This window comes from Boleophthalmus pectinirostris, unplaced genomic scaffold (genome assembly GCF_026225935.1).
Source record: "Boleophthalmus pectinirostris isolate CB_2022bp ecotype Guang Dong unplaced genomic scaffold, ASM2622593v1 HiC_scaffold_10, whole genome shotgun sequence".
NCBI classification, from domain to species: domain Eukaryota; kingdom Metazoa; phylum Chordata; class Actinopteri; order Gobiiformes; family Gobiidae; genus Boleophthalmus; species Boleophthalmus pectinirostris.
The window spans coordinates 23,204,196-23,230,869 of NW_026570971.1; the positions used below are offsets into that span (position 1 = coordinate 23,204,196).

Consider the following 26,674-nt stretch of genomic DNA (forward strand, 5'->3'; position numbering starts at 1 on the left):
CAACTGGTGGTGGAACTCCGCAGGGAAAACCAGGATCTCCTGGAGAAATACAACCAACTTTGTGCTGAAATGAAAGAAGCAAAGGAGATCATCGACCAACTGCAAGATACTAAGTACGCTTTCAACGCCAAGGAACGCCAAGCACAGAAGCTAAGCAGACAGCTCTGAAGGAATACATGGGAACAAGTGTGGAGGTGGATTTGACCAAAGACTGGCCCAAGAAGAGTTTGAAAGGACGGACTGGGTGGGCAGAGGGAGCTAAAAATGTTCAATTGAGAGGCATGTTCTGTTAACATATGCATAGGCCTACATTTAAGAGGTGAATGTAAAGCACAGTAATTTAAACTTGTGGTTTAGGGCTACTTTTAAAGCTATGACTAGACTTAACGATTATAGGAAAACTCAGAGGTCTTCAAGGAAAAGAACCTTACAGAAAGGTATTGTGCTAATTAAAAGTGTGTAATTAAAACAACACGCTTCGTTGACTAAAGGCTTCTCTGACCAGTAAAGATTTTATGGGATGAAAGTATTTTTAGATGGGCTACATCAAGAGAAGTAGGTGGTCATCTATTCTGGGATTTGGAACAGGTAAAAGTACATGATTATCTTCAAGGTGACATAAGATCCCCCTATATGTGTCTATGTTTAGGCCTATACTGTATATGTTCAAGTGAATCAGTGAAAAGTGCAAATATGATAAATGCATGTTGTTTTATTGAGATGTGTTACCAAATATTGCAAAATTTTGAAAAAAATCATATAGACATAGTCCAGTTTCCAGTCAACCTGAAAATCTGAATCCACTTTAATAATATGCTGTCAGGTAGTGGCCATTTTACTTTCCAATAACACAGTGACATGTTTATTCCAGGAGCCATGCATTAGGGGTCTGTCTCTTTATAAGTGTTTGATTCACATCCAAACCAAATGAACTAACTGTGATGGTCCAATGAACATAAGTAGCACTTCAACTTAACACTTATGTTTTACTGTCAAATCCCCTGTAATTATTATTGTGCTCTGAAGACTCTGAAGGATTTCACTGGCTGGAATTAATAAGACAGTTATGGACTAGTAGTTGTGACGAACACTGAAAACAAAAACAGTGGCGTGTGTTTTTTTAGTCTGAGGAATGAAAAATATGTTGTGTATTTTGTAAGTTTAAATAGATTACATTCATAAACAATAATACAATGCATAATTAGGATAGCAATTGTACTGGAAATTACTGAGTATTCTGGTGACTCAAACTTTGTTGAATTTAGACCTTAGATGCTTAGACTTACATTAAAAAGATCAGTTTAATGCCATACTGTGAAGGTTGATAACAATAACTGGATCAGACCTTTTGTAATAATCATGCATCATTTTGAGCTCGGAGTAGAACTGCTGCTCCTCCACGTTGAGAGGAGCCAGCTGAGGTGGTTAGGGCATCTGTTCCTTGAGGTGTTTCAGGCATATACTACCACAGCAGCAGGCCCCGGGGAAGACCCCTGGCCTGGAAACGCCTTGAGATCCCAACAGAGGAGCTGGAGAAAGACTCTGGAGTGAGGGAAGTCTGGGAGTCCCTGTTAAGATGGCCGCAATCTGTTCCCGGATGCTCTTTAAATTATTTATATTTTTTGCTTTTTGTCATTATAGACTCTATACTCTATATGTACATTTTCTTTTGCACAGCTATAGTTCAAAACAACCATTTTGACATTACCATTAAACAATATCTCCCACCTTCACCTGAGCTGTAACTACAAACAGAAACAGTTTGCCTTGGCCTAAACACTGTAATTGCTGTAATTGTAACCAGAAATATAAAATGTGTGGCTGAACAGGACTGAAGGTGTGAAAGCATGATGAAAACATGCTGTTTTAATGGCCCATAACATTTTAATTACTCCAAAGAAACTTACTGAACATCTAAAAACGTACCATATTTTTACTTTTTTCCACAACTACATAACTTTGCATAATTTGGGTGCAGTTCTTTCGGCTTTGGACAAACCTCACCTCCCAAAGCGATCATGACACAGGAGGGGTGTGTGGCTATGAATGGCTAAACTTAGGTGTGGCTTTGAGGTTTTTACTTTAAAACCACAAATATTCACGTTTCTGTGGCGTTTCAAGTGATTTTAACATGTTCACAAAACACAGTGACTTCACAGCTGTCATATATGTTTAAGTGGAAGACAATAATTCAGATCAGGCAGATTTAGATGCAGTAATCACAGAGCAGGACGAGAAGCACCAGCCCTCACATTTTAAACAAAAGACACTGTAGATTAATGGCTTCAAAACAATTATATTTAAGTAAGTGTACAGTTTAACTTTATTGGAAAAGTTTTATGGAGAAACAAACTAAATTTCATATTGTAGGCTTTATAGCTCCAGACAATCTTAGAGAATATTTAGTCTTGTGAGTACCACCAAATCTCCACCAGGCTTATAACAGGACTAGGTCTAAACTAGGGCTAAATCAGGACTAAAAATGTAATATTTGGTCTACCTAGGAATCCAGCAGCACCTTACTACAAACACTGTCCAGTAGACTAACTGAGAAAAGCAAATGTAAAATGAGATTTGAGTTAAGTTTCTAGGCTTTTTTTTTTTTTCAATTTAATACCATGGCTGTGTTTACAACTCACCATTGACTGCGGGGCAAGTGTTAAATCATCTTTACCGGAGTCATATGAAGAAATCACAGTAAACTAATCATTGGTGCTTCTCAGTGAGTGCTCCTGCTTTGGTCGAGACCCTGTTATAATTCCCCGTTCATTCATAATCTTCAGGATTTTTTTTTTAATCTGAACATTTGGCACTGATTTACAGTTTAAATTACAGCCTTTTCACCGGACCCCAGGCTTTGAAGGAAGCTACCCTTCTTGAACGGTTATAATGGCATTACGCGCGCGGAGAGGGAGTGCACAAAAATAACGAGGTTGGTCAGAGCGAAGTGGTAATAAAGTTCCCCCAGTAAGACATCAAGGGTAAATATGGCGACCGTACAACAAACGAACACGCTCATTAACTGTTATTTTTACTGTGTTAAATGACAGACTACATGTAAACAGATCCCGAGGAGGGGGTTGTCGTGATTGGACCGTGTGCGCGCGGGTTAAAAGCGCAGTGGTGACGCACAGAGGAGGCTGTATCCCTCGGGACTCGGAACTTTCTCTCTCGTGCGCTGTTTTCCATTTGGACGCGAGGCACAGATAAAACTATTGTCCATTCAGAAACCCGTGGCGTATAAATCCTGCTCAACTTTGGCTGCGAGTTATTTCACCTGACAGATCAAACTCGGGACACAACGCAACTGCGCGCACAGAGAGAGAGAGAGAGAGAAGTGCCTCTACAGCGGCTACAAGACCGCATCCCAAACCACTGCAACACAGTAAGTGACCAGTTTCTACTGCAGTCAATTAAACTCATGTTTTAGGGTAACTTTTTAGTCAAACGTGTAGATTTTACGCAACTTGCTGACAGAGGTAGGCTAATGAAAAGTTAAGCATATCCTAAAGCTACTGGCATGCTGATATTGTGAGTGAGGTTAGAACATTCAAACATTGGAAGTATTTGATTTGTTTACTAGTCTAATAGGCTACATGATCAACTGTATTTTGTACTGAGTTGATTCAAAGATTCAAAGATCTTTCTAAATCTTCTGAAAGATCATCTGACATTCCCCCGCCCCATATATATTAAACTATCAACAGATCTGGGAATTGCACAGTTTACCTTTTATCCTTATTAGATTTGACTGAAATCGCCTTTATAGTATGGATGTTTTAGCATTTTCATGATGTAATAGTAGTAAAACTGTTTAAGTTCATTAAGTTCATTCACCATATTAAAAGCCTATTATCAGTTACCAATAATAAAAGCCTATTATCTTAATCCTGTTCTCTCCAAGATATGAGGATCGTGAAGATTTCCTGTCACTACATTTTGACAAATTAATATCTTGAGGGAGCACATGGATCAGTATTTTGAATGGAACCAGACAGTTCATACAAGACAGTGCATGTATTCTGCTGACTGACTTGTAATTGTTAATCGGACTGAATTAAATGACTGTAATTGCCTTGGGCTGTGCCATGATGAGGGTGTGAGGTACAACTCAACGCCATGCAGGAATTTTACAGTTTATGTTGTTTACTATGACTCAGTGACCAACCAAATTGCCTTCAAATTGGTAGAGTTGTTTGTCTATACTTTTGGCCCAAATGTAATTAGAGGTGGGTATGATTTTGCACTCTTCTGGTGTGCATGCTAAACTTTAAATGTAGTAAGAGGCTATAAAAAGTTAGTTTAGTTTCAGTTTTTGTTCCCTCTGGCTGTTCTGTTTTGGAGTAAATTTTTGCATTGCTGGAATAGGTCCTTTAAAAAGTTATAAAAAGTTAGTTTAGTTTCAGTTTTTGTTCCCTCTGGCTGTTCCGTTTTGGAGTTAATGTTTGCATTGCTGGAATAGGTCCTTTACTGATTCAACCTTCTAGATTTCTCCAAACTAAAGACTATATTATGGTTTACTGATGGTTTACTATATCACAGTAATATTCAGTTCATATTATGACAATTTATTCTCTGTAGCTTCCATGTAAGAAATCTAATCTGAACTCCAGAATGTATGTTGGTCTAAAAATGTCACTTTAAACTGTACTGACTAAAATATTGATATTGTCCTCTGAATAAATAACAATAAATATGACTGTGTAATAGATACAATTATGTAAATGCACTTTTAGACAGTATATTTGATTCTGATAAAGTTATGCATGTAGGAACCCACAATACACTAAATACAATACTAGTGTTGTACATGCAAAAGTTTGTAGAGTTGTGTTTCACAGGAAAAAGCCACTTCATCTGACAAGTGAGACGAAATTAGATGGTATACTTTAAAGCTGCTCTATGCTTTTCTCCAATTCAATATTATGTCTTTGCATGTAATGTTCCACAAGATAGCATTAAATATACCGATCTCCATGGAGACTAGCACATTATGACACAAGGCTACAGTTACAGGTTAGATCTGCGGAGAACTTGCCCAGAGTAAAACTGTATGTTGCACAGAGCATCTAGTTTTGGTTTTGATTTTAAAATGAAAACAAAACAAACAAACAAAAAAAAAACATTAGTGCTTAAATGATTATAGGCATGTTTGATCTTGGTACAAAAATGGTTGACGTCTCTCTTAACCACATAATTGCCATGTCCTTAGTTTCCATATTGTTAATGGTACTCCGCTCATTTGTTGATTATAATTACTTCAACTTGAGTGATAGTATTTTGAAGCAACATTTTACTCACTTTCCTTTTCCTGCATTGCTTTTTCACAGTAGCAGCTGGTTGTGGTGGCTCTGAACCAAACCACAGACCACTAGCGATGATGTTTTGTTTTACAATCCTTACACATTTTTAAATCTACTCCTAAATCACTTTTACATCCTCGGATTCAACAGATTTATGAACTTGGCTTCACTAGGGGAAGCATTTAACCGTAGATAATTGTCTCCCAGCCAATTCTTAAAGCATCTCCATTATTTGGTTGTGTAATATTGTATTGTTTAGTGGGACCAGAAGTCAAGCGTGTCGTAGTGAACTCTGGAGACCCTCTGATGAATGGTGGTCCATGTCAAACCTCCATGATGGCTTCCTCTCTATGGCTGCCCTGACTTGTTTCTGTAAAACTTGCCTCATGTCTTGGTGCTCATTAGTCACAATGACTAACTCTGAGTGTCTGTGTTTTCTCTTCCAGGGAACAATGAAGATGCTCCTGCCTTTGGTCGCCCTACAGCTGCTCCTGGCTCTGGTGCACTCGGTGAATTTTATTTATTTATTTATTTTTAATTTACTTAAATTTCCAAGAGTAGTAATACAAAACCTCTAAATGCCACAGTGTTAGAAAATAATAAAAAATAAGAAATAAAAAATAAAAACAATAAAAAGAAAATACAAAAAACAATGAGCAGCAAAGTCTAATTTTGTGTTTACATTTTCTTTGCACTACTACTGCTACTACTACTACTAACATATCACACTTCAAAATTTCTTATTATGACAGACCTACCATAAACATGCAAAAATATCATACTGCCTCCAAGAAGGGTTGTCAAAACAAATGAAAACCCAGATACTAGATACTGTACTGATATCAAAACTAGATACTCTTGCACCCAGAGGGCTGTACATTGCATTATTCACTCACTCCATACTCACTGTTAGTCATCAACTGCCAAGGGGTAGACTGACGGAAACAAAACTGCCTATTTGCAACGATTACCCCAGAACTAGAAGATCTCTGGTTCAGTCCAAAGTCTGACAAAATTTTACAACTTGCCATGCTATGTCCCTAAATTGTCCTAAACTTTGTATACATTTGGTAATAATTAACATAAAATTACAATATTTTGTTCCTGTGTTTTTCCATTCTTGTAGTTAGTTGCCATCCTGCCTACCTCACCACCCCTATTTTGCCATCGGATACATTGGGGACCCCATGTGGATCCCAAGATTGGAAATCACTATTCTAAATTACTAAACCAAATCTTATCAACCATACCCTCTTTGTTCTTTACAACACATACTGATTGAGATGCCTGTATTCTAAACCTGTATTCTATACACAGGCTCCTGGAGGAGACTCGTGGGATGCCTGGGGCCCTTTCGGAGAGTGCAGTCGGAGCTGTGGCAGTGGAGTCACCATGAGGACCAGACGCTGCATCACACACAGGTCTGGACTTTTCTGTTTTAAGAAGAACTACTAAAATAAACTGAACAAAATCAACATTTTTGAGTTCTCATTTTAAGTTCTAAGAAGAAAGGGAGAAAGAGAAAGGGGAATTGAAAATAGATTACTTTAAGTGCAGATCAGGGATTTTGTTTTTCTAATTATAGATAGATAGATGTTTTGGGTTTTCATAGTAAATGACCCCATCCAACCTTAGCACCTGCACTATCTGTCCTCCATACTCTTGACCTCCCTTTGGCAGCTCTAACCACAGCATCCTTTTGTCCAAATATTTACAACACTCAGTCTCTGCCCAAACCTCCTTGTACTTTTCTCCTAATGGTTCAACCTTAGCTGCCCTCTGGAGTAACATTTGTACTCAAAACAGGTGTTGCCTCATCAAATAGTTTTAATACATCACAGCACAAATATTCAACTTCCACACCCTGCAAAAAGCAGTATCTAGGTAAGTTAAAATTACTTTTAGAACATCTTACTTTATTTGAGTAGATTCAAGATTGTGTATTTCCTAATTCAAGTAACATTAGATTTTGTTTCTTCTTTTAAGTGCAAAGTGTTGTTGTTTTTCTAATCTTAAGTGTAGCAAGATGTATTTTCATATTTTAAGTACAAAAAGAAAAAGTCTTGTTTCATTGGTAGATCATTTTACTTATCAAGTGAAATACTCACATCATGATAAAAAGTTCTTAATTCAAGTAGATTTAAATTTGAGTTTAGTGTTTGTAGTACATTGATTGGAGACTTTGCAATACATTCTTTCTTCACTGGATAAAATGGCCTACATGTTACCCATTTCACAACATTACATGCTTAAAAGTCCCATGTTTAAGGGAGAAAACCAGCCTGAAGATGACTCACCATAACCAAGAAATAGATGTATTTTACCAGAAACCATATATATGTTGCTTCATTACATCAGTAATGCAATTTATACCATCTGTCATGACACATTTTCCTTGTAGAGTTGAGATTTCCTGTGCTTTTGATTGACATAAGATCCGGGGTTATGTGTGGTCAATGTTCCATAATAATATGTTCAAATATTTGATGCAAACACATGTGATTTATCTCTATAGGACATGTAGCCACTGGGCAAAGCATGTAATGAAATAACTTTTTCATGTCAGAACATCTGCCTCCTTTGATTTTTGCTTCAATTACAGGGATATCTCAAATCATGTGGTCTGACCTTTTAGGCTGCTATTTGTAATTCATTCTAGTTTTAACCAAGAAAACGTATAAGAAATAGAAATACAAGGGTTGCACGATTTTTGAGAATAATATAATTAAACATTTTTCGAAGACGATTAGGTTCAAATCAGGATTCAGTTCACAAATCACATTTTTAACATGCCTGGAAGCATTAACATTGGAAATTTGAACTGCTAAGCTAATATAAGATTACCATGGATTTCATAAAATTCATAAAATCACGCAGAATATTTTGTTTTTTACAGACGAAATTTTATTACCTAAACAAGTAGTTTTCTGCGATTTAATAATTGGGACACTTCACATTTTGATCCAGTGTAGATATAATGTGTAGCTGTATAAATACTGTATGTTGATACCACTGTAGACTTGTTTTGAACCATTCTTCAGGTGGCCCTTTGCTGAGTCGACAGTGCCCTGCCTTTTGCATCTTTCACTAAATAAACACTATTATATTTTGTCTGAATCACGCCTCTAACTACTATAATCAGACTGATGTGGAGTTGCAGTGTAATTGTATGTATTTTAGGGAATTTCCATTTTACTTTAAAATTATTTCAGCTCCAAACTATGACCTAAGATTTATCCTACATATTTAGCTGTATTGATTTGTTCTTGGAGGTGTCCACATCTGTACAGACATGTCTCAGAGCCTGTTATGTTTTTGGGGCTTAAGGGCAGGTACTTTGGGAGGTGACTTAACCATGAGTTTTCAGAATGACTGGAAGGAAAGGCGGTGGAACAGAAATCCACTGTCTCACTTCAGAATGAGCTGTTGTTTGTGTAAGATTTAGGCCTTGAGGGCAGAGACTCCTCACCACAGATATAAGGAGCACTCAGCTGTGGATAATCTTTACAATAATAGATAATAATTTAGACCCGTGTCTGTCTATACTTTCAAGTGGGGAGATTAGTAGGCCAGTAGTGCATGGATTATCTCAATATAATGTTATAGTGTTTTTTATTGGGTTGTCAAAGCAAACTGTCTGTCTTTAGTGTTTAGTGTGTGTTTAACAGAAACGTGAACTGACTTTCAGTAATCTGAAAAATGCTAATAATATTTTCTAAAATAACATAAATTTCTCTCATTCATAACTTTTACAGATTCTGATTTGAGGCATACATCACAGTCATAAAGTGTATATAAATGGAAATCGCTAACCTGCTAGCTGCTGCATTCCAAATAGGAAGTGTTCACAGGCACACTTCCGGCTCCTTCGACTCCAATTGACTTAAAATTGAGAAATTGTCACCCCATCTCTCTGTAACTCCTGCAGTGAACCTTGTCATTTTAGCTTTAAAATGTTATATGAACATGACCCTGGTGTTTTTATTTCGCTATTATGTTTGTTAATAAATTCCTGTTACTAATATGGATCCTGGCTCCAAATTCGGCACTATAACCGCTATTTTCATGAGCTTGACTGGATCCGAATGCTATGGGTGACGTCGCACTCCCTTAGTCCACTTCTTTATGCAGTCTATGGTCACAGTGCAGCAGACTAGCAGCTTTAGTTTCTTGTTTTCAGGAAGAACTAAGCCGGAGGTTAACCAGATATCTTCTTTTTCACATCCAGAACTGATGGAGGTCACAACTGTGTAGGACCTGAGAAGTCGTATCGCTCTTGCAACATTCAGGTAAATTTAAGCTTTCTCTCATTATTCAACAATACATACTGAGAAACAGCTTTAGTAAAAATTGCATAGAGTTTGTGTTTCAGGGGCTACTGTTCCTATGAAAATAACTGACATTTTACATTCTTTGATGGACTCAGGACTGTCCCGAGGGCTCCAGGGATTTCCGTGAAGAACAGTGCTCCCAGTTTGACGGCACAGACTTCCAGGGCAAACGTTACAAGTGGCTGCCTTACTATGGAGGTCTGAATCTGAATAATAATAACACATGAATACAAGACAATGATATGGTATAATAAATACTCTGTCTGACTTTATAATTGATGCTTTTGTTTGTGACAGCTGAGAACCCATGTGAGCTAAACTGTATGCCTCGAGGAGAGAACTTTTATTACCGCCATCGCAGTGCAGTGGTGGATGGGACACCCTGCCACCCTGGACGCAACGACATATGTGTGGGCGGAGTTTGCAAGGTACAACCATATTCAAACATACATTAAAGCAGCAACTTTTTTCTCCTAGTGACCCTTGTTTTACCTGTTGGTATGTTGACTGTCCTAACATCCTACCTAATAAGCCGCTCTCTCATGAGAAAACACATACTTATTTCAAGGTTAAAGATACTTCATAGATGCCATCCCTTTATTAATATTCACACATTTTGAATATTTTTTCTTAGCCCATTGCTATTATGTTGTCCTTGTCATCTGATTGCATGTGGTTATAGAACAAAGATGAATTTCTAACTCAGCTATAAATTCTTTTCAAGATGCTTTCTGTAGCATATTGATATATTTGCAGTTATGGCATTCTAGTTGTTACATACTGTTCCTTTAAGACAAGAATATAAGACCTCAAGCAATTACTGAACATAAAAATGAAATATGGAATTTGCGTTTATTGTCTCCTGTTTCCATTGCAATGCTCAAATATGCAAATAAACCATTTTAATAGGCACCCGTCTCCTATAGTATATGTTAAGGCCTTAAATCTCTCTATGAATTGTCAGTCTGAACTTGCCCTCTGTACCTCCCTGCAGAAATACCCCCCTGTTTTTACACACTTTTATTGTCTAATAACTCAGATGTCACGCTGTGTTTGTGAGCCTCCGGAGGGAAACAGGAGCAGTGTAAATTGGATAAGTGCATGTTGAAAAATGAGTGAATCCTTTAAGCAAGACACCTCTTAAAATCTTATAGGACACACATAGACTGTAGAGTAGCATCATGTAGTTTGTGCATTTTAGAATAATATTTTCAGTGATTTAGAAAAAAATTATAAAGTAAAATTAAAGGTACACTATGTAACTTTTCTGACTGCAGACCCACATCCTGCTAGAGATGCTATTTCTTTGCCTAGAATGTTCCACAATATGCCATTAAACTTAGCATGTGGTGCCACCATGCCAAGTGACAGGTCAGATCTGTGGAGAGGCAAGCCTGGCATGTTTCTCACCTTTAACTGAATAAATGCAAGTTAAATGCCATGACAGCGACAGTGGAATATATTGCTACACAATAACATCTCCATGGAGACAAGTGGGTGTCAGGCCCCTACCAGAAAACTTACACAGTGCACCTTTAATAAATGTGGGAAATAGTTATCAAAGTTGCACTATGTAACTTTTCTGACAGGACATTCATCACCCAGTGGTGTCCATGGTGATGTTATTGTTGTTGTACCTGGAACAGAGGTGCTCAAACTATGTGGCCCTCAGAGCCCTTTCCTTTGCCCTCTGGCTTCCTGCTAAATTGGCCAACTTTTTCTTGAAAAGTATTTTTACTGCAATATTGACATCTCCTGTTATTATAAACTTATCAGACTTCTTAGTGTGAAATAACTGAATTCATATGAGGTGTCCCTTTAAACCCTCACATAGTTGTTGAGTCTATATGTTTGGCCTTGGACCGGATAGAGACTAAGCTGTATGAAAATGTTCAGTGCAAGTCTAACTTGAATAGTGCAATACAATCTCATAATGATTTGTTAATATCAGAAGCTCTTCTCGTTTCATTATGATTCCATGTGCTGATAATGCGAACTATGTGGACTTTTTCCTGTTGTGCTCACAGCTGCTGCTCAGAGCTGATTTAAAGACCTCTGTCTGTGATCCAATATTTACTTTCCTGGTTTTGTAGTTGGTGAAGTTCCCAGTCACTTTTGGTTTTTGTAACATCAAATTTAATCTCTTTTGGTTTGGCTCTCATTATATTATGAAATTGCATGACTGGACATTTTTATCTTTCCTCATTTTGTTTTGGCCTGTCTTTTTTTTTTAATTCTGGGGAAAATAATGGTTCTTTTGGCAAAATTCTAAACTAAGAGATCATTAGCCTTGCTTTTGTTATATTATTCAGTATAATTTATCATTTCTGACCACACTATTGGATGGTTCTCGTTTCAGCGTCTTGGTTGTGACAATATGCTGGAGTCCTCTCAGCAGGAGGACCCCTGTCTGCAGTGTGGGGGCAACGGCCAAACCTGTCGCCAAGTCAAAAGCACCTTCTCCACACGGGACCTGCCAAATGGTACAAATTTAAATTTAAATTTAAATTTTATAAATCATTTAAATTTATGATTATATATATATATTTTTACAGGCTACAACCAGATGTTCATTATTCCCGTTGGCGCAACCACCATCAGCATCAGAGAATCAGTGGCCACTCGTAACTACCTGGGTTAGTATTTCTAGTATTTATTTATTTATTTATGCACTTGTACTAAATAATAAATTCATTCACATTCATATGTTAATAGATGAAAACAAAAATGGCATAATCGTACTGCACCTTTAAAGTCCCAAGTTTGACTAAATGCTCATGTAATATAGATTTTATACTTACTATATTAAGTAATACCAAATATCTGCCAATAATTCTCTCTTCAGCTATCAAGAACCTGAGGGGTGAATACTACCTCAATGGACACTGGGTAATTGAGTTCTCCAGAGCCACGCCCATTGCTGGGACCGTCCTGTACTACCAGAGAGGCGCAGAGGGTGACAACGTGCCAGAAACTATTATTGGTCGTGGTCCCACCACAGAGCCTCTTGTGGTTGAGGTAAGTACTTAAAGATTTATGCTACTTTTTGCTTGTTTATTATTTATGTACATGTGTTTATAATGTGTGTTTTTTGTTTTAGTTGATTAGCCAAGAGCCAAACCAAGGAGTCGACTATGAGTTTTACCTTCCCATTGGACGCTCCACTCAGGGATACTATTGGAGTTTTGGGTCCTGGTCGACCTGCAGCAAAGACTGTGGATCAGGTCTGATCATTTAAAAGGCTCATATTACTCTATTTTCTTTATTATTTATTTATGTTGTTGTTTCCTCATCATAAAACATAACTAGAGTTGTATTTTGTTTCATTCACACATGTTTAACACACAAACCCTACACATTTAGGCTGAGTTCTTCTGTCACACAAAAAAACACTCTGTTGCACCTTGTGATGTCATGTGATGATACAGGAAGTGCTCCACTTTGTTTATAAACTCCATATACCTTCACTAGAATCATTAGGATGAATTCAGCCCCAATTGCCAATCTCTACTGAATTAAAGGTAGAAGGTATACAGCATTTTTAACTTAAAAGATGTAGAAAGACTAATAATAAAGGATTACTCAAACATGTGAATGAAACTAAACATAACTCTAGGTATTTTTTGAGCAAGTAGCAGCATTATAACATGGCTTAAACCTCACAAGAGTCTATTTTGTGTAATATAAGACCTTTAATATCATATTTAACCAGTACTAGTATTAGTTATTTTTCTTATGCTGTATTTTATGTATGTTTACCAGGTTACCAGACCCGTTCAGTGTTCTGCACCATTGATCAAGAGGTGTACCCTGACTACCTTTGTGCCTCTTTGACTCGGCCACAGAGCAATAGAACCTGCAACCCCCAGGAGTGCCCACAAGTCCATAGGTAGGAAAAAATATTACAAGTTTTGGTTAAAAGATAGTAGCGAGACAATGTTTTTATAAATATGCAGGTTTTGAATGAACCGTTGTGTACTGACTGTTTTAAAAAGGATGGCCTACCTCTATCCACCAAAGTTGTGGGCAAAAAAGAGCAGAACACTTGTGTTCAGGTAACTGTGTAGTCAAATCTAGTTCTAGAGTAGACACATGTCTAACAATAGTAGAAGCCTTATTTAAATCGGTTTAAAAGGTAATCTGTCTTTTAGTCTGTGTTTGTGTTTTTTTTTTTTACCTAATCAATGTCATATTAGCAAAAATAATATAACTTTTAATCAATGTGCCATTAACTTCGCTACTAACTAGTTTTAGTGGCTTTAATAGCTTTCCTTGTGAAATTATGTAGTACATTATCTGTTTATATTATTATTTAGTTAGTTTTAGGTAGCCAAATGTTTATCATTTGCTTATGGCATTAAATGTATCTATTTTGCATTTACTCAACTACAGGCAAATGCCTTAAAAAACAAAACAAAAAACAAGACAAACAAACAAAAAAAAGCAAACATGCATTCTTACTGTGAGTGGGGTCACCTCTGCACAGATGTATGACATCTCCATGAAGAAAACCAGAAAACTGATAATGCACTTTTAATGTTATCAATAATTATGATAATCTTGCTTATTTTTCCTGAATCCTAAATTCCTATATCTCTGATTCATCAGCTGGAAGACAGGTGAGTGGAACACCTGCTCGGTCACTTGTGGAGGTGGGTCTCAGGTGCGGACCGTGCAGTGCATTACCCAAGATGCATCAGGGCCCCGTGTGGTAGAGGACGCTGTGTGTGCTGCTTACTCAGAGGCGCCTCCTACATTGCAAACCTGCAACATGCAGCAGTGTGCCAGCTACCGCGCAAGCAGGTGGAGTCCGGTGAGTGGACAAAAACGCTACTTATGTAAAATGAATTCATTTTCTGCTTATTTTAGAATTTTAAACATAGTAAAAAAAATAGTTCTACAATTATTAATTTATAGTCTTTCTTCTTATTGCTCAGTTGCATATGTGCAAAACTTCATACTCAAACTCAAATTTGGAGACAAATTCCATATCAGATATAGGAATTTATTTACAGACAAAATAGCAAAATAAAACCACCAGAATCATGTAGAGTGGGTTAATACAAGCAACACAACAAGACCAAAATGAGGAGCCTGACAACAGCAGTTACAGTGAGAGTGGCGACGGTTTTTCAATTCAAAGTGAACTGGAACTGGAGTCGATGGAGCAAGAAGTGCTCCCATGCTCACTTCCTATTTGAAGCATTTCAGCTTGTGGCTTAGTAAGTCCATTTATATATACACAGTTCATGGTTGTACTTGTACTAGAATAGTATGTGAGGTTGAACTCCTGCATTGATTATTTGGCCTACTGGTATTTAGCCCATTAAACCAATAAACATGCTCTCCCTCCATTACAGTCCCTTTACACACAATAGATTTGATTCTAATCTTATTGTTTCTCCAGTGCTCTGCCACCTGTGGGTCTGGAGAGCAGACTCGTGAAGTGACGTGTATTGGGTCTGGGGGCATGAGACTGGAGGAGACGGCCTGTGCCACGCTGCTGAGACCACCCTCCATCAGAGCGTGTTCTGCTGCCCCCTGTGCCCGGGAGGTCAGCTGGCATGTCGGAGCATGGACACTGGTGAGATAATTCAAAACATGAACAAATGCTTAGGAGTAGATATAAGCTAAGGTTTTATCACTGTATTTGAATGAGCATTGTATTTTTATATAGAACATAAGACCGGAGCAAAATGTCTGTTTTTGAATAGCATTTTCTTTAGTATTTAGAAAGATGTGCTGTCAGATGTGTTTCTTATAACTTGTCCATTTGTAAATGTCCTTGTTATCCAACTTGTCCCTGTAATTTTAGTTTGCTGTCTCCTTTTGTGTGCTTTGAAAATATTTACTTTACATTTGAATGGATATCAAACACTTATGAGATTGTGAGATAGATAAACTGTTTTCTTCGGAAAATTACTAATGTCTTAAGCTGTACACAAACCCATTTTCAAACAAGAAGTAATAGTAATGAACAGAAGAATTCACTTATTTTTATTGGTTATTATTATTTAGTTTCCTGTTTTTATATGCAGTGCTCGAGGAGTTGTGGTTCAGGATCCCGGGAGCGACAGGTGATCTGCTCGGACCGGGAGAGACACCTGTATCCTGTGGGACAGTGCAGCGCACAGCCCAAACCCGCCACCGTGGAGCGCTGTAACACCCAGCCCTGCTACAGTCCACAGAGTAACAGCTGATAGTTCCCTCTTGCCTCATCTCATTACTTTTTCCTCACTTCCTTCTCCTTGATTACCCTCCTCGATTCTGCAGGAAATGTGTGAGAAAATCTCACCTACAGATGAGACGTATTGAGGAGAGAGAATATAAACTCCTCACTGAAACCAGTAAAGTTTGATTATTTTATCTGATGTCTCTCTCCTGAAGCCTATCTCAAGTTTACTTGTTCATTCCATTTTCTTTGGGACAGCACTTAATGTGATACATTTGATTGACAGTTGACAAGTGGAGGATAGAGGAGAGGAACCTAAGGAGCGGGAAGCGAGGAAAGAGAAATGAGAGGAGGCCTAAATCTGTAGCTTTTTCAAAGATCTAATAATATCTAATATTGTTCTCATAGGTGTCCCCAGTATTCAGGACCCACGTGGACACGACAGCACACAGACAAGCTTCCAGCCCTATGTCCCAGAATCAACAGGTGGGTCAACTTATGTGACTTATTATGTATTGTAGTAGTATTATTAGTAGTATTATGTAGTATGTATTATGTATGGCTTATGTATTATGAGTTACTTATCATTGTACAACCAAGTAATACAACAAAGTTACATGTATTGTTGCCTATAAAGTTGGAATATTTTCTTTTAACCAGTTACCTTCTTTTTCTATGTGGTCACCTTTTTTCTGAATACATAGTTAGTGCATGGCTTTTCTTCATGGAGATGTTATTGCGTTGTCTGGAATGTTTCACAGTATGGTATTAAATCTTTTTATCTTCACCAAAGCAGACCAAGTTACAAGTCAGATCTGTGGAGAGGCAACTCTGCCCACATTGGAATATCTGTTTTTCTAGGTATTTCGGAGCTGTAAAAGCATCAGTAATTTAATAAATGTAAGGTAGAACTGTTTGATGTCATACTGTGGAACATTCCAGGCAGAGCAATGACATATCCATGGAAACAAGCAGGTGATGGACCCTCCACCAGAAATGTTACCCAGTGCACCTTTGATGTTGACCTGTAGACACTGTACAAGAAAAATGTTAAACTACAAAAACAACCAACACTTTTTATGCCAACTTGAAATGAGGGACAATATGTTATGTAACCCAATATAACCCAGTCACTTTGTCCCTCTGAGCGGGTCCTCCCCCCTCTGTCCTTGTTCTCTGTTGCTGTCAGCCTGATTAAAATGTTTTAGAGCCACTGAGGTGTGATACAGCACTGACAGTAGTGTTTCTGGGAAGTTAGTTTAGTTTGCGTATAGTTTTCAAAGTGATATTACGTGTCAGTAACCATGGAGATTACAGTAAGCAAGGTTTCAGATAGAAGTCATACCAGAACTAATCTGAATATGAACTTTGGTCACAATAGTCCTGTTCTGAGCCCAATTTGATCCTGAAGTAGACTAGATTTGGCCCTGGTTTAGTCCCAGTTTAGTCCATGTTTAGTTCATCTTAATTTAGTTTCAATTTCGATTTGTGTGTAAGCCCACCCTTAAAAGCTGTTTCACATGACTTTTTTGATACCTTTGTTACTATGGAACAGTCTGCTTGAGTATAGTTTATACCAATTGAGACCTATTGAGTAAATTGGTCAGAATATTGCATATAATCTCTAACATATACTTTGTTTTCTGTAGGTCGGCGTACAGCCCTCACAAATACAACCAACACAGTGGATGATCCTCATAGCTCCGCCCCCGCCATTCACTGCAGCCAGTCACGTTACGGCTGCTGTCCTGATGGTCGTACCTCTGCCGGCGGGCCACAGGGACTGGGCTGTCCACAGATCCAAACCTCTACTACACCCCAGGAGTCCTGTGTCCAGACGAGGTAGGGAGCAGCACTTGCACTGTGATTTTGTTCTTGAGATTTTGTTTTGGCATTACATTTGCAACCAAGTGAACTCTTAAATATGTCTCTTAAATATGAGACTACTGGTACTTATGTATATGTAAGAAATGTTAATAACTTGTATTTTCAAACAATGTCAACAAGAGTTAACAAGTGCAACATTTAATAAACAGTTGTGGTTTGAAGTTTAATTATTTTCTTTCCCAATATATTTTATGTTTTTTATGACAGGACATCACACTGGAAAATGGGGTAGAGAGGGGAGAGACATTCGGAAAGCTTCCAGAGTTATATACAGTATAGACAAATTCACAACAATCTAATAACAAATGAAAATTTTAATTCAAATATTTGATTTCTACATGTTTCTTAACAGCAATATTAACAAATTAATTAAAGAACAAAAGTCCACAATTGGCAAATGCTTCCTGCTGACAATTTTTAATGATTTGAACATATTTGTTTCTTGTACTGCTCCTTCAGATATGGTTTGGTTTTTCATTATTGTGGTCTATCCTTTGAAAACAACAGATAGTGTTTGATCCCTTCTGATTACATTAGCTTCAAATTATAAATCAAATGGTACCTCCCGACAGTTTGCTTTACAGTTGCTCTTATTTGAGTAGTACTGTAGTACTGTAGTTTCCCCAAATAATTATCTCTTGGACCACTACTTTTTTTTTTTTTTTTTTTTTTTTTTTTTTTAAATAATATTATGCTTATTTGAGGATTAAGCAAATTTATGCCACTCACATTTGGTTTTAGGCAAACTCAACATGTCTGTACAAGAAAAAGATCCTTAATTTAGAAGATTAATTTGGATACATAAAATGACTCCAGAAACACTGGAAGTACTCCATTCATCACCAGCAGTAACTCATAATCAGCTTTAGATGAGAACTTGGAAGCTCTCATCATAAAAATACTCACATTTAAATTTAAATAAATAAAATTAGTGTTTTCAGTGTTTTCCTATGTTTTTGTACAAACTGTTCTCTGTCTTTTTTGCAGTTATGGATGCTGCCAGGATGGAGTGACGACAGCTTTGGGCCCAAACAGAGAAGGCTGCTCGGAGCATGTGGCCCCAGCGCCCACTGTAAGAAAAACACACAAAACTCAGCCATTACAAAGCCACAGGAAATGTCCAGAACCAGACAGACCTGGTACAAGAACATGTGTGGGAGTCATCTGCACATTACAAACCAAAACATACGAGCATACTATTTTAAACTAAAACAGTGTTTGGTCTGCCTCAGAACATGGTGTCTTTGGATATTTTACCGTAGCTCCCAATTTGGACAATAATTGGCAGTTTTAGCTGTTTACTATATGACTGGCACATGGCACATATGTACAGTGGTCAGCTCTACTCCTACTCTTAGCTCAAAATGCTCTGTTCCACCTGGTGATCTCATGAAGCGGTCGTTTTCAAGTTAACAGCTGTTTCTTACCTTTTATTTAGTAGAGATTGGAAATTTCAGAGCTGAAATTATCTAAATGATTCTAGTGAAGGTGTATGGGTTTGGGTGTGTGTTTAAAAACACAGTGGAGCACATGGCATCACAAGGTGAAACAAAGTGTCTTCTGTTTGAGAAGAACACAGCCTAAATATGCAGTGTTTTTGAGTTAAACATGTGTGAATGAAATAAACACAACTCCAAGTATGTTTTTGATGAGGAAACAACATTATAACATAGATCAGAAAATAGTTTAATAATATTTTAATATGGCCCCTTTTGTCACCACTGTTGTACTATTTGTAGCATGTTATTGAATGCTGTCTCATCTCACCAGGCTGCACCCACTCTCCCGACTGAAAATGCCAGACAGTGCCGACTGACCACCTACGGGTGCTGCTTTGACCGCACTTCAATCGCAGCTGGACCCAATGGAGAGGGATGTCCCGACCCACCCAGCAACAGTATGTTCCCTCCATCATACAACATACAGAAATGGCTTTGTTTTTCTACAGTCTGCTTTACTTTTTTACTTACAAAATTGTAGTATTTTCTTATAGTTCTTTTGTAGATAATGTAAATTTTAAAAAAGTAAATGTAGAAAAAAAACATCTTACATTTTCAAATAATGTCACATGCCATCAGCTGTGTCCACCAGTGAAGCAAACAACTGCTCTTTGAGGTTTTATGTTATTTGTTCAAGATTTTTTATGCATATAAATAGATACAAATACTGTATTAATCCTGAGGCTTTAATGATAAAACATCAGAGCAAAAAATGGGGTAAAGAGAGGGGACAGATATTCAGAAAACTGCCAGAGTGAATGCTGGACCCAAACTCACAACAGTCTAACTAATTTAACTTCCTGTTTCAGTTGAGCGCTCCATCTGCTCCTTGCCCCGTGCGGCCGGGTCCTGCTCGAGCTGGACACCACGTTACCACTACGATGTCCTCACCTCTAAATGCCAACACTTCTGGTTCGGAAGCTGCCACGGAAACAGCAACAACTTCATGACTCGGGCTGAATGCCAGAGAGCGTGTCCACTTCCTGCCCCCAGCCAACAGGGCCCTGCCCCAGCTACTAGCCCAAGAGAAACGCCCTCTAGAGGCACCTCCACACCCACACGCCCCGCTTCAGGATCGGGCTCTGGCAGGGGCAGTTCTGGAGGTACAGGGGCAGGTGCAAGGGATCGCAGCATGGGCAGAGTGTTCACAGTACAGAATGGTTCTTCCCCTGGGGGTAGGTACGGGACAAATGCCGCCACTCATGCCCACAGAGCCCGTCTCTCCATGACGGCACGCCACACGCCTGAAGCTGCCGCACACACCGGCCCTGCTGCCAGGTAAGAGCAGAATATCATGGGAAATAAATGAAAGGAGTCAAATCTGTTCTACATGAAGGAAAGCAGTGAATGTGACCAAATATTCACCAAAACGCCTTAATATTTATACAGTAAGAGTTAGCAGTCAGGTGCTTTTTGCCACAAGAAATGTTTGACTATTGTGACGATATTTTTCAAACTAAGATATCTGATTGTCACATTTGAACTGGCTTGAAACCAAAACCTCATCACTCACTTGAAATGTTCCAAAAAACATTACAAAAATGGTGAATTTGAAAGTAAAACTAAAGTCTAAATATACAGTGTTTGTAAAAGTGAAGTCATTGCTACATGTTTTGTGTATTGCTGTTTTGTATATGATTTGTGTGTTGCTTGATAGGGCTGCACAATAACACTCAAACTATTGATTGGCAAACTTGAAATTAAAATACTGAAGAAAAAATAAGACCAGGAAAGCATCACAATAGCAACCTACTGGATAATACATACATTTAAATGTTTATTGTGCAGAACTATTGCTTGTGTAATCTTGCTTTGTCAAATCACTCTTTTTGTTGGTTGCTTCAAAAATCACGCTTTCATACTTGGCTTGCACCCTTTTTAGTGTTGATTTTGGACTTTTCACCTCACAACAGCCCCTCTCACAAATGGACTCTATAAGTATCACATATCTGGGAGTTTTCATTCACTGTCTATTTGTCAATGTGCATTTGGTTGTCTGCTTTTGTCACCCACTTTTTACCTCACTGTTGTCTGTGAACTAATAAAGGTTGTGCTGTGATGCTTAATGTCTCTGTCCTTGTTTGTCTGTTACTGTTTTTCGCATTTAGCTTTTGTTTGCCATTTTGTAGACTGGGAATTTTGGTGTTGATTCTTTTCTTGGGCATGTGGGAGTCACCTATCACGCATAAAACCACAAAAAAAATGTATGTGTCTTTACACTGTCTTATTTACCCAAGAATTTGATTTGAAATAAAGAAAATGGGTAAGGATCAAAGTAATAACACATGTTAAAGATCTCTTTCGTGGTCCAAAAAAACTAGTGAACCAATGATGCACATAAGGGGGAGATAGTGATAATTGTTGGTCTGATTGGTGTAATTTTCTGTTCAAAGCTGGGTTATTTTGGTGATATTATATTTATTGCTCATGTTGCAAAACCCTTTCCTTGTCTAAACCTGGTTGTGGGTCAACTTACTGCTTGCACTGATGGGGTCCTAACAGTACAGCATAAAGCACATTTCATTTTGCCATATTTCTTCATTCCTCAAATGCCCCTTTTCCTTCATTTCTTTTATTTGGCCTCATTTCACAGTTTGATCCTTGGCGGAGTGAGCATTGATAAGTCTGACCCAGACACAGTGGAGGCTCTGGTGGGGCAGAGGGTGGTCCTGCCCTGTAGAGTCAGCCCTCTGCCCTCGTCCACTGTTTCTGTGGAGTGGAGGAGAGACGGCCTCCCACTGTCCACCCACAGGTTAGTCCGTGGTTTGCAATAAAGCACTTTCTATCATGTACTGTAGTAGACTCAGATTCAGTATGTGTACAGCAATGTGGTAAGAGAAATAAACATTATATTTTGAAGTTTAATTATGGCAATAACCAAAATATGTATACATCATAAAAGGTATAAGGTAATTGTGCTCACCTCTATCTAAGAGTGGTTAATTGCTTTGTCCAGTTGACATAATTTAAGATTGGAACCAACCTGGACGACTGCAGATTACACAGAACTGTAGCTCCTATGCTCTGGTTCAATGCAAAGATTACATCACAAAATGACTTATGCCCAGTGATAGAAAAAGTATAAATTTTTTACTTAAGTAAAAATACAGATACTAGAGCAAAAAAAAAAATCAAGTAAAAGTATCACATGAAAAAATCTACATAAATAAAAGTATTAAAGTAAAAAGTAAAAATGTACTTGAAGAGTAAGAAGTAAAAGTGTTTTACGTAGATTTTGAGGTCTTATAAGGCTTCAGATGCAACTATTTTGATAAAGATTTGTGCTGAATTTTGTGAAACAACTGAATCAATAGTTTTTTTCCTAGCTGTTTTTATTGGTGTATTTTTGTGCTACAAACAGGCATAAAATATTGTTGATGTGTGAGCTATGAATAATTTCCCTCTTGGATCAATACAATTTGTCTAAGTCAAACGTGTTAAAAATAAACCCTTTAGCCTTTTCAGCAGGTCTCAAACTGTAATAACAAATACTTTTCCCTTTCAGTACAGTTAAATATGTAGTGGAGTAGAAAGTATCTGCTCTCAAATTTAGCAAAGTAAAAGTAAAGAATATCCACTGTAAAATGTACTTAAGGACTCAAATATAATTGGTATAATAACACCAATTTTGTGCCAAGTCCCTCCCTGCCCACACTGATTACTAACCCTTTCTCTTTACAGACACCACCAGCAGCCCAATGGTTCCCTGCTGGTTGGACCTCTAATGAAGTCAGACAAAGGGTGGTACCTGTGTGTGGCCACCAGAGAGCGAGAGAGAGACCACCGCTACATTTACCTGTCTGTCTCTGGTAACATGGCATTCAGTCATTTTCTTACTTTCTGAAAGCTGTGTAACATTTAGATATAAAAATGCACAATGAAATAATCATGTAGTCTAGTTTAGTAGTGACAAGGGTGTTCTACGTGTATCTCTGTTGGCAAAATATTCATGAGTTACCATGGTGACACAATGCACACATAAGCACTGTGATCTGAAAAGTTCAGAAAAACTTCAGACTGGATTCAAACAACACCTTTCAAGAGCCTGTGACCAATACGAACGATCATCTCACCATCTCAGCTTTTGTAGGTTAACAAAATCAGCTAAAATTCAGTTAAAATAAAGCTCAGATTAAACTCTATCCTGAGTAACAGAGCTTCAGACAGAGCAGTGCCCACAGTTAGCTTCACACTCCCAGGGAATGTTGATGACATCAGCTGCAAAGCCTTCCACCTCATATCCATATTTGGGACCCTTTTTGTGCAAGTTTCAGTGTTTTATATGATGCTATTTATATGAATTGGTCCTTTTTTCTTTCTTTTTTTTTTTTTTTTTTTAGAGGGAAACGTTCCTCTAGACCCCAGCTCACTCCCCAGCGACAGTCCCTCCCCAAAGTAAGACACATTTTTCCACATCACACAAACACAGATCTCTGTTTGTAGCACTTACACATGTCTCTTCTTATAGATTTAGCATTGATCAGAGTGGTCTGTCTCTGCTGGACCTGAGAGAGGGACAAACTGCTCGCCTGACCTGCACTGTGCTGCCTCCTTCTGCGCTTCAATCGGTCAATATTCAGTGGACCAAGGATGGACACTCCCTCATGGACTCAAGGTCATTTCATAAAACTATATCAGATTTATATAGTTCATATTCATATTATAACACAAAACTAAGATCCAGCACTATTTTGTAATTGTATGTTTTTTCCACATGAATATTACTTCATATTACTATTTTAGAAGTCAAACTTAAATGCACGAAAAGTGTATTGTATAACTTTTCAGTAGTGGGTCCGGAACCATCTTGTTTCTATGGAAATGTCATTGCTCTGCTTGGTATGACATTAAGCAGATCTACCTTACGTTTATTCAATTACAGGTGGTTTTATAGCTCAAAAATACCTAGAAAAACAGACATTCTGACTGTGAGAAGGGTTTCCGCTCCACAGGTCTGATCTGTAACTTGATCTGGTTTGGTTAAACTTTATACAGTGCACCCTTAAAGCTTAGTTTTAGAATATGTACGGACCAACTGGAAGTAGGGTGTAGGGTCACTTGGCTCCTCTGAATTTATTAATGGGAAACACTGACAAAGATAAAACAACAGTAATCTTACAGCAGTTGTTTGATTTTCCAGGTTTACTCATGTGTCCGATGGGACTCTGATTGTGGGTCCCCTGAGATCTGAGGACTCTGGCCTGTACACCTGCACCGTGTCCAGTCCCCAGCAGCTGGAGCAGAGGCAGATACAGCTCAGAGTGCAAGGTGCCACTCATTTCATTTCCTGTTTAAATTAAGGTCCTTTAACCAACTTAGAACTGTGAGTGAAGAACATGTTTCATAATGAATGGATGAACTACTAGCCCCGCACACTTAGTCCCTTCTGAGAAATGGCAGCAGCATGGGTTAGTCACTGGCAGCTGTTTCCACATTTTCCTCATCCAACAATGTCTCTAATTGCATTTAATTGTGTGTTCCTTGTTGTTGCTTCCTTAGAGGGCCTATAGTTGTGTTTAATTTCATTCAGACATGTTTAAACCCTGCATATTTAGGCTGAGTTCTTCTCTCAATTGGAAAACACTTGATATGGCTTGAATAGCTAAAATTCCAGTCACAGGACCCTTTCATACTGTATGTAGGAGTAATTTGTCCTGTGATGTTTTTACATGTCACCACTAGAGGTCAGTATAGCCACTCAAATTGCCTTTCTCCTTCATAGCTGATTTAAGGATCACCACTGCTCCCAACAACATTGAAGTGTCTGAAGGCAGCACAGCTCTTCTGCCTTGTGTGGTGTCTGGAGACAACGTCAGTATACGCTGGTCCAGGTACTAACAATTCATTTAAGTGTCTTTATACAAATAAGTTACTCACTCAGTTGTTTATTTTACAAATCCACCAAAAGGCTCGATGAATGGATCTCCCAGGATAATTACTGTGCATTTGGTTAATATGTAAATCTTTAAAAATTTTCATAATTCATTTGGAGGTAGTTAAAAACCTGCTTGTTTTGATCTTTTATTCGTCTCCTTCGAAACAAGTAGATGGTGCAGGGGCAAGCCCACTCACAATAAGCACATTTTACCCATAAAATCACCTGCTATAATTGAATAATCTTCCAGACAAAACTATGACATCTCTATGGACACATGCAAGTGCTGCATTGTGAAAATGTATTTAGTTTCGGCTGCTTCTAATTATAATGTTTTTTTTTGTTTGTTTTGTTTTTGTAGAAATGGTGTCCCTGTGAGACCAGATGGTTTTAGGCTTCTGGTCTCATCTGATGGGAGCTTGGTCATAAACAAGGTGAAGCCCTCAGACGAAGGCACCTACACCTGTAACGCTTTCACCGGGATCTACTCTGTGAGCGCCACCGCTGAGGTCAGAGTCATCAAGGAGACAACACAAGGTGAGGGACGAGGGACTGTATACTGAAATATATGCAGGACTAAAACATTTCATAAACCTGTTCAAATCGAATCTTGATTTTACCATTAACAATTCTAATTTGGATATGGTCACAATTTTAAAAATATTTACATGTTTTAGACATTTATTCTATTATTTTATTTCTGTCAAACTAAAATTTCTCATCTGCATGGAGAAGTTATTTCTTTGATTTGAATATTCCACAATATGGCATTAAATGTATCTTTCTATTTTATTTCCTCATCAAAAACATACCCGGGGTTTTGTTTGTTTCATTCACACATGTTTGAGTAACTACATCTGCATCTCCAAAGCTAGTGATGTCATGAAGTGGTGGTTTTAAAGTTAAGAGCTACCTTTTACCTTTAGTTCCGTCAACACTGGTGATTCTAGGGCTGAAATTATCCAAATGATTCTAGTGAAGTTTCTGCCATTTTTAACCAATATTTATGACTCTGTTGCTATCATTCACTGTACCACATCTCCTCTTTCTCAGATAATGATGTTCCTGTGGATTGTGTGGACCAGCCGGAGCTTGCTAACTGTCAGCTGATTGTTTATGCCAGACTCTGCTCCAACCTCTACTTCTCCAGTTTCTGCTGCGCCAGCTGCACCAAACATCTGAGGAACGAGAGATTTAAACGCTTTGGCTAGACACGAGGTCAGGTCAAAACTACAGCACAGAAAAGGAACGAGAAAAGAATGTTTGAGCCACTTGGAGACTCTTAAAAACTTTTATAAAGTGCGTCAAAAGGACTCAAGACTTCTTCTTCAAACAATCTATGAATGTAACTTTAGTTGTTCATTCACTGCTAGGCTTAACACTGATACTGGAAATAAGGTACATTTCCACTTACTGACCTCATAGTGTTATTAAAGGCAGATGAATGTGATGCAGAAAGGTTTATTTCACTGGATATTGTTTCATGTTCTCTGTTTTTAGAGAAAGTTATTATGTTACTACTGTACGGTCGTGTTTAGTATGTTTCTTGATAAAACTCATTGTTATCTTGTAATATATGTGATATTAAATACTTTATTTTGATTTAA

The 26,674-nt window shown here is 37.9% G+C and overlaps 1 protein-coding gene across 1 annotated transcript; it reads left to right on the forward strand.

The window, feature by feature from the left end:
- Nucleotides 1-2,986: 2,986 nt before the first annotated feature.
- paplna (papilin a, proteoglycan-like sulfated glycoprotein) lies at nucleotides 2,987-26,674 on the forward strand. Its single transcript, XM_020921739.2, has 27 exons — nucleotides 2,987-3,385; nucleotides 5,750-5,812; nucleotides 6,621-6,724; nucleotides 9,532-9,592; nucleotides 9,730-9,832; nucleotides 9,932-10,062; nucleotides 11,994-12,117; nucleotides 12,190-12,270; nucleotides 12,480-12,652; nucleotides 12,735-12,858; nucleotides 13,397-13,523; nucleotides 14,243-14,447; nucleotides 15,042-15,218; nucleotides 15,673-15,823; nucleotides 16,215-16,292; nucleotides 17,456-17,648; nucleotides 18,681-18,765; nucleotides 19,464-19,590; nucleotides 20,002-20,470; nucleotides 21,786-21,944; nucleotides 22,874-23,001; nucleotides 23,533-23,587; nucleotides 23,661-23,807; nucleotides 24,333-24,460; nucleotides 24,915-25,023; nucleotides 25,429-25,604; nucleotides 26,121-26,674. The coding sequence occupies exons 2-27, from the start codon at nucleotides 5,756-5,758 to the stop codon at nucleotides 26,276-26,278; spliced, it is 3,630 nt and encodes a 1,209-aa protein (XP_020777398.2). The 5' UTR covers nucleotides 2,987-3,385; nucleotides 5,750-5,755; the 3' UTR covers nucleotides 26,279-26,674.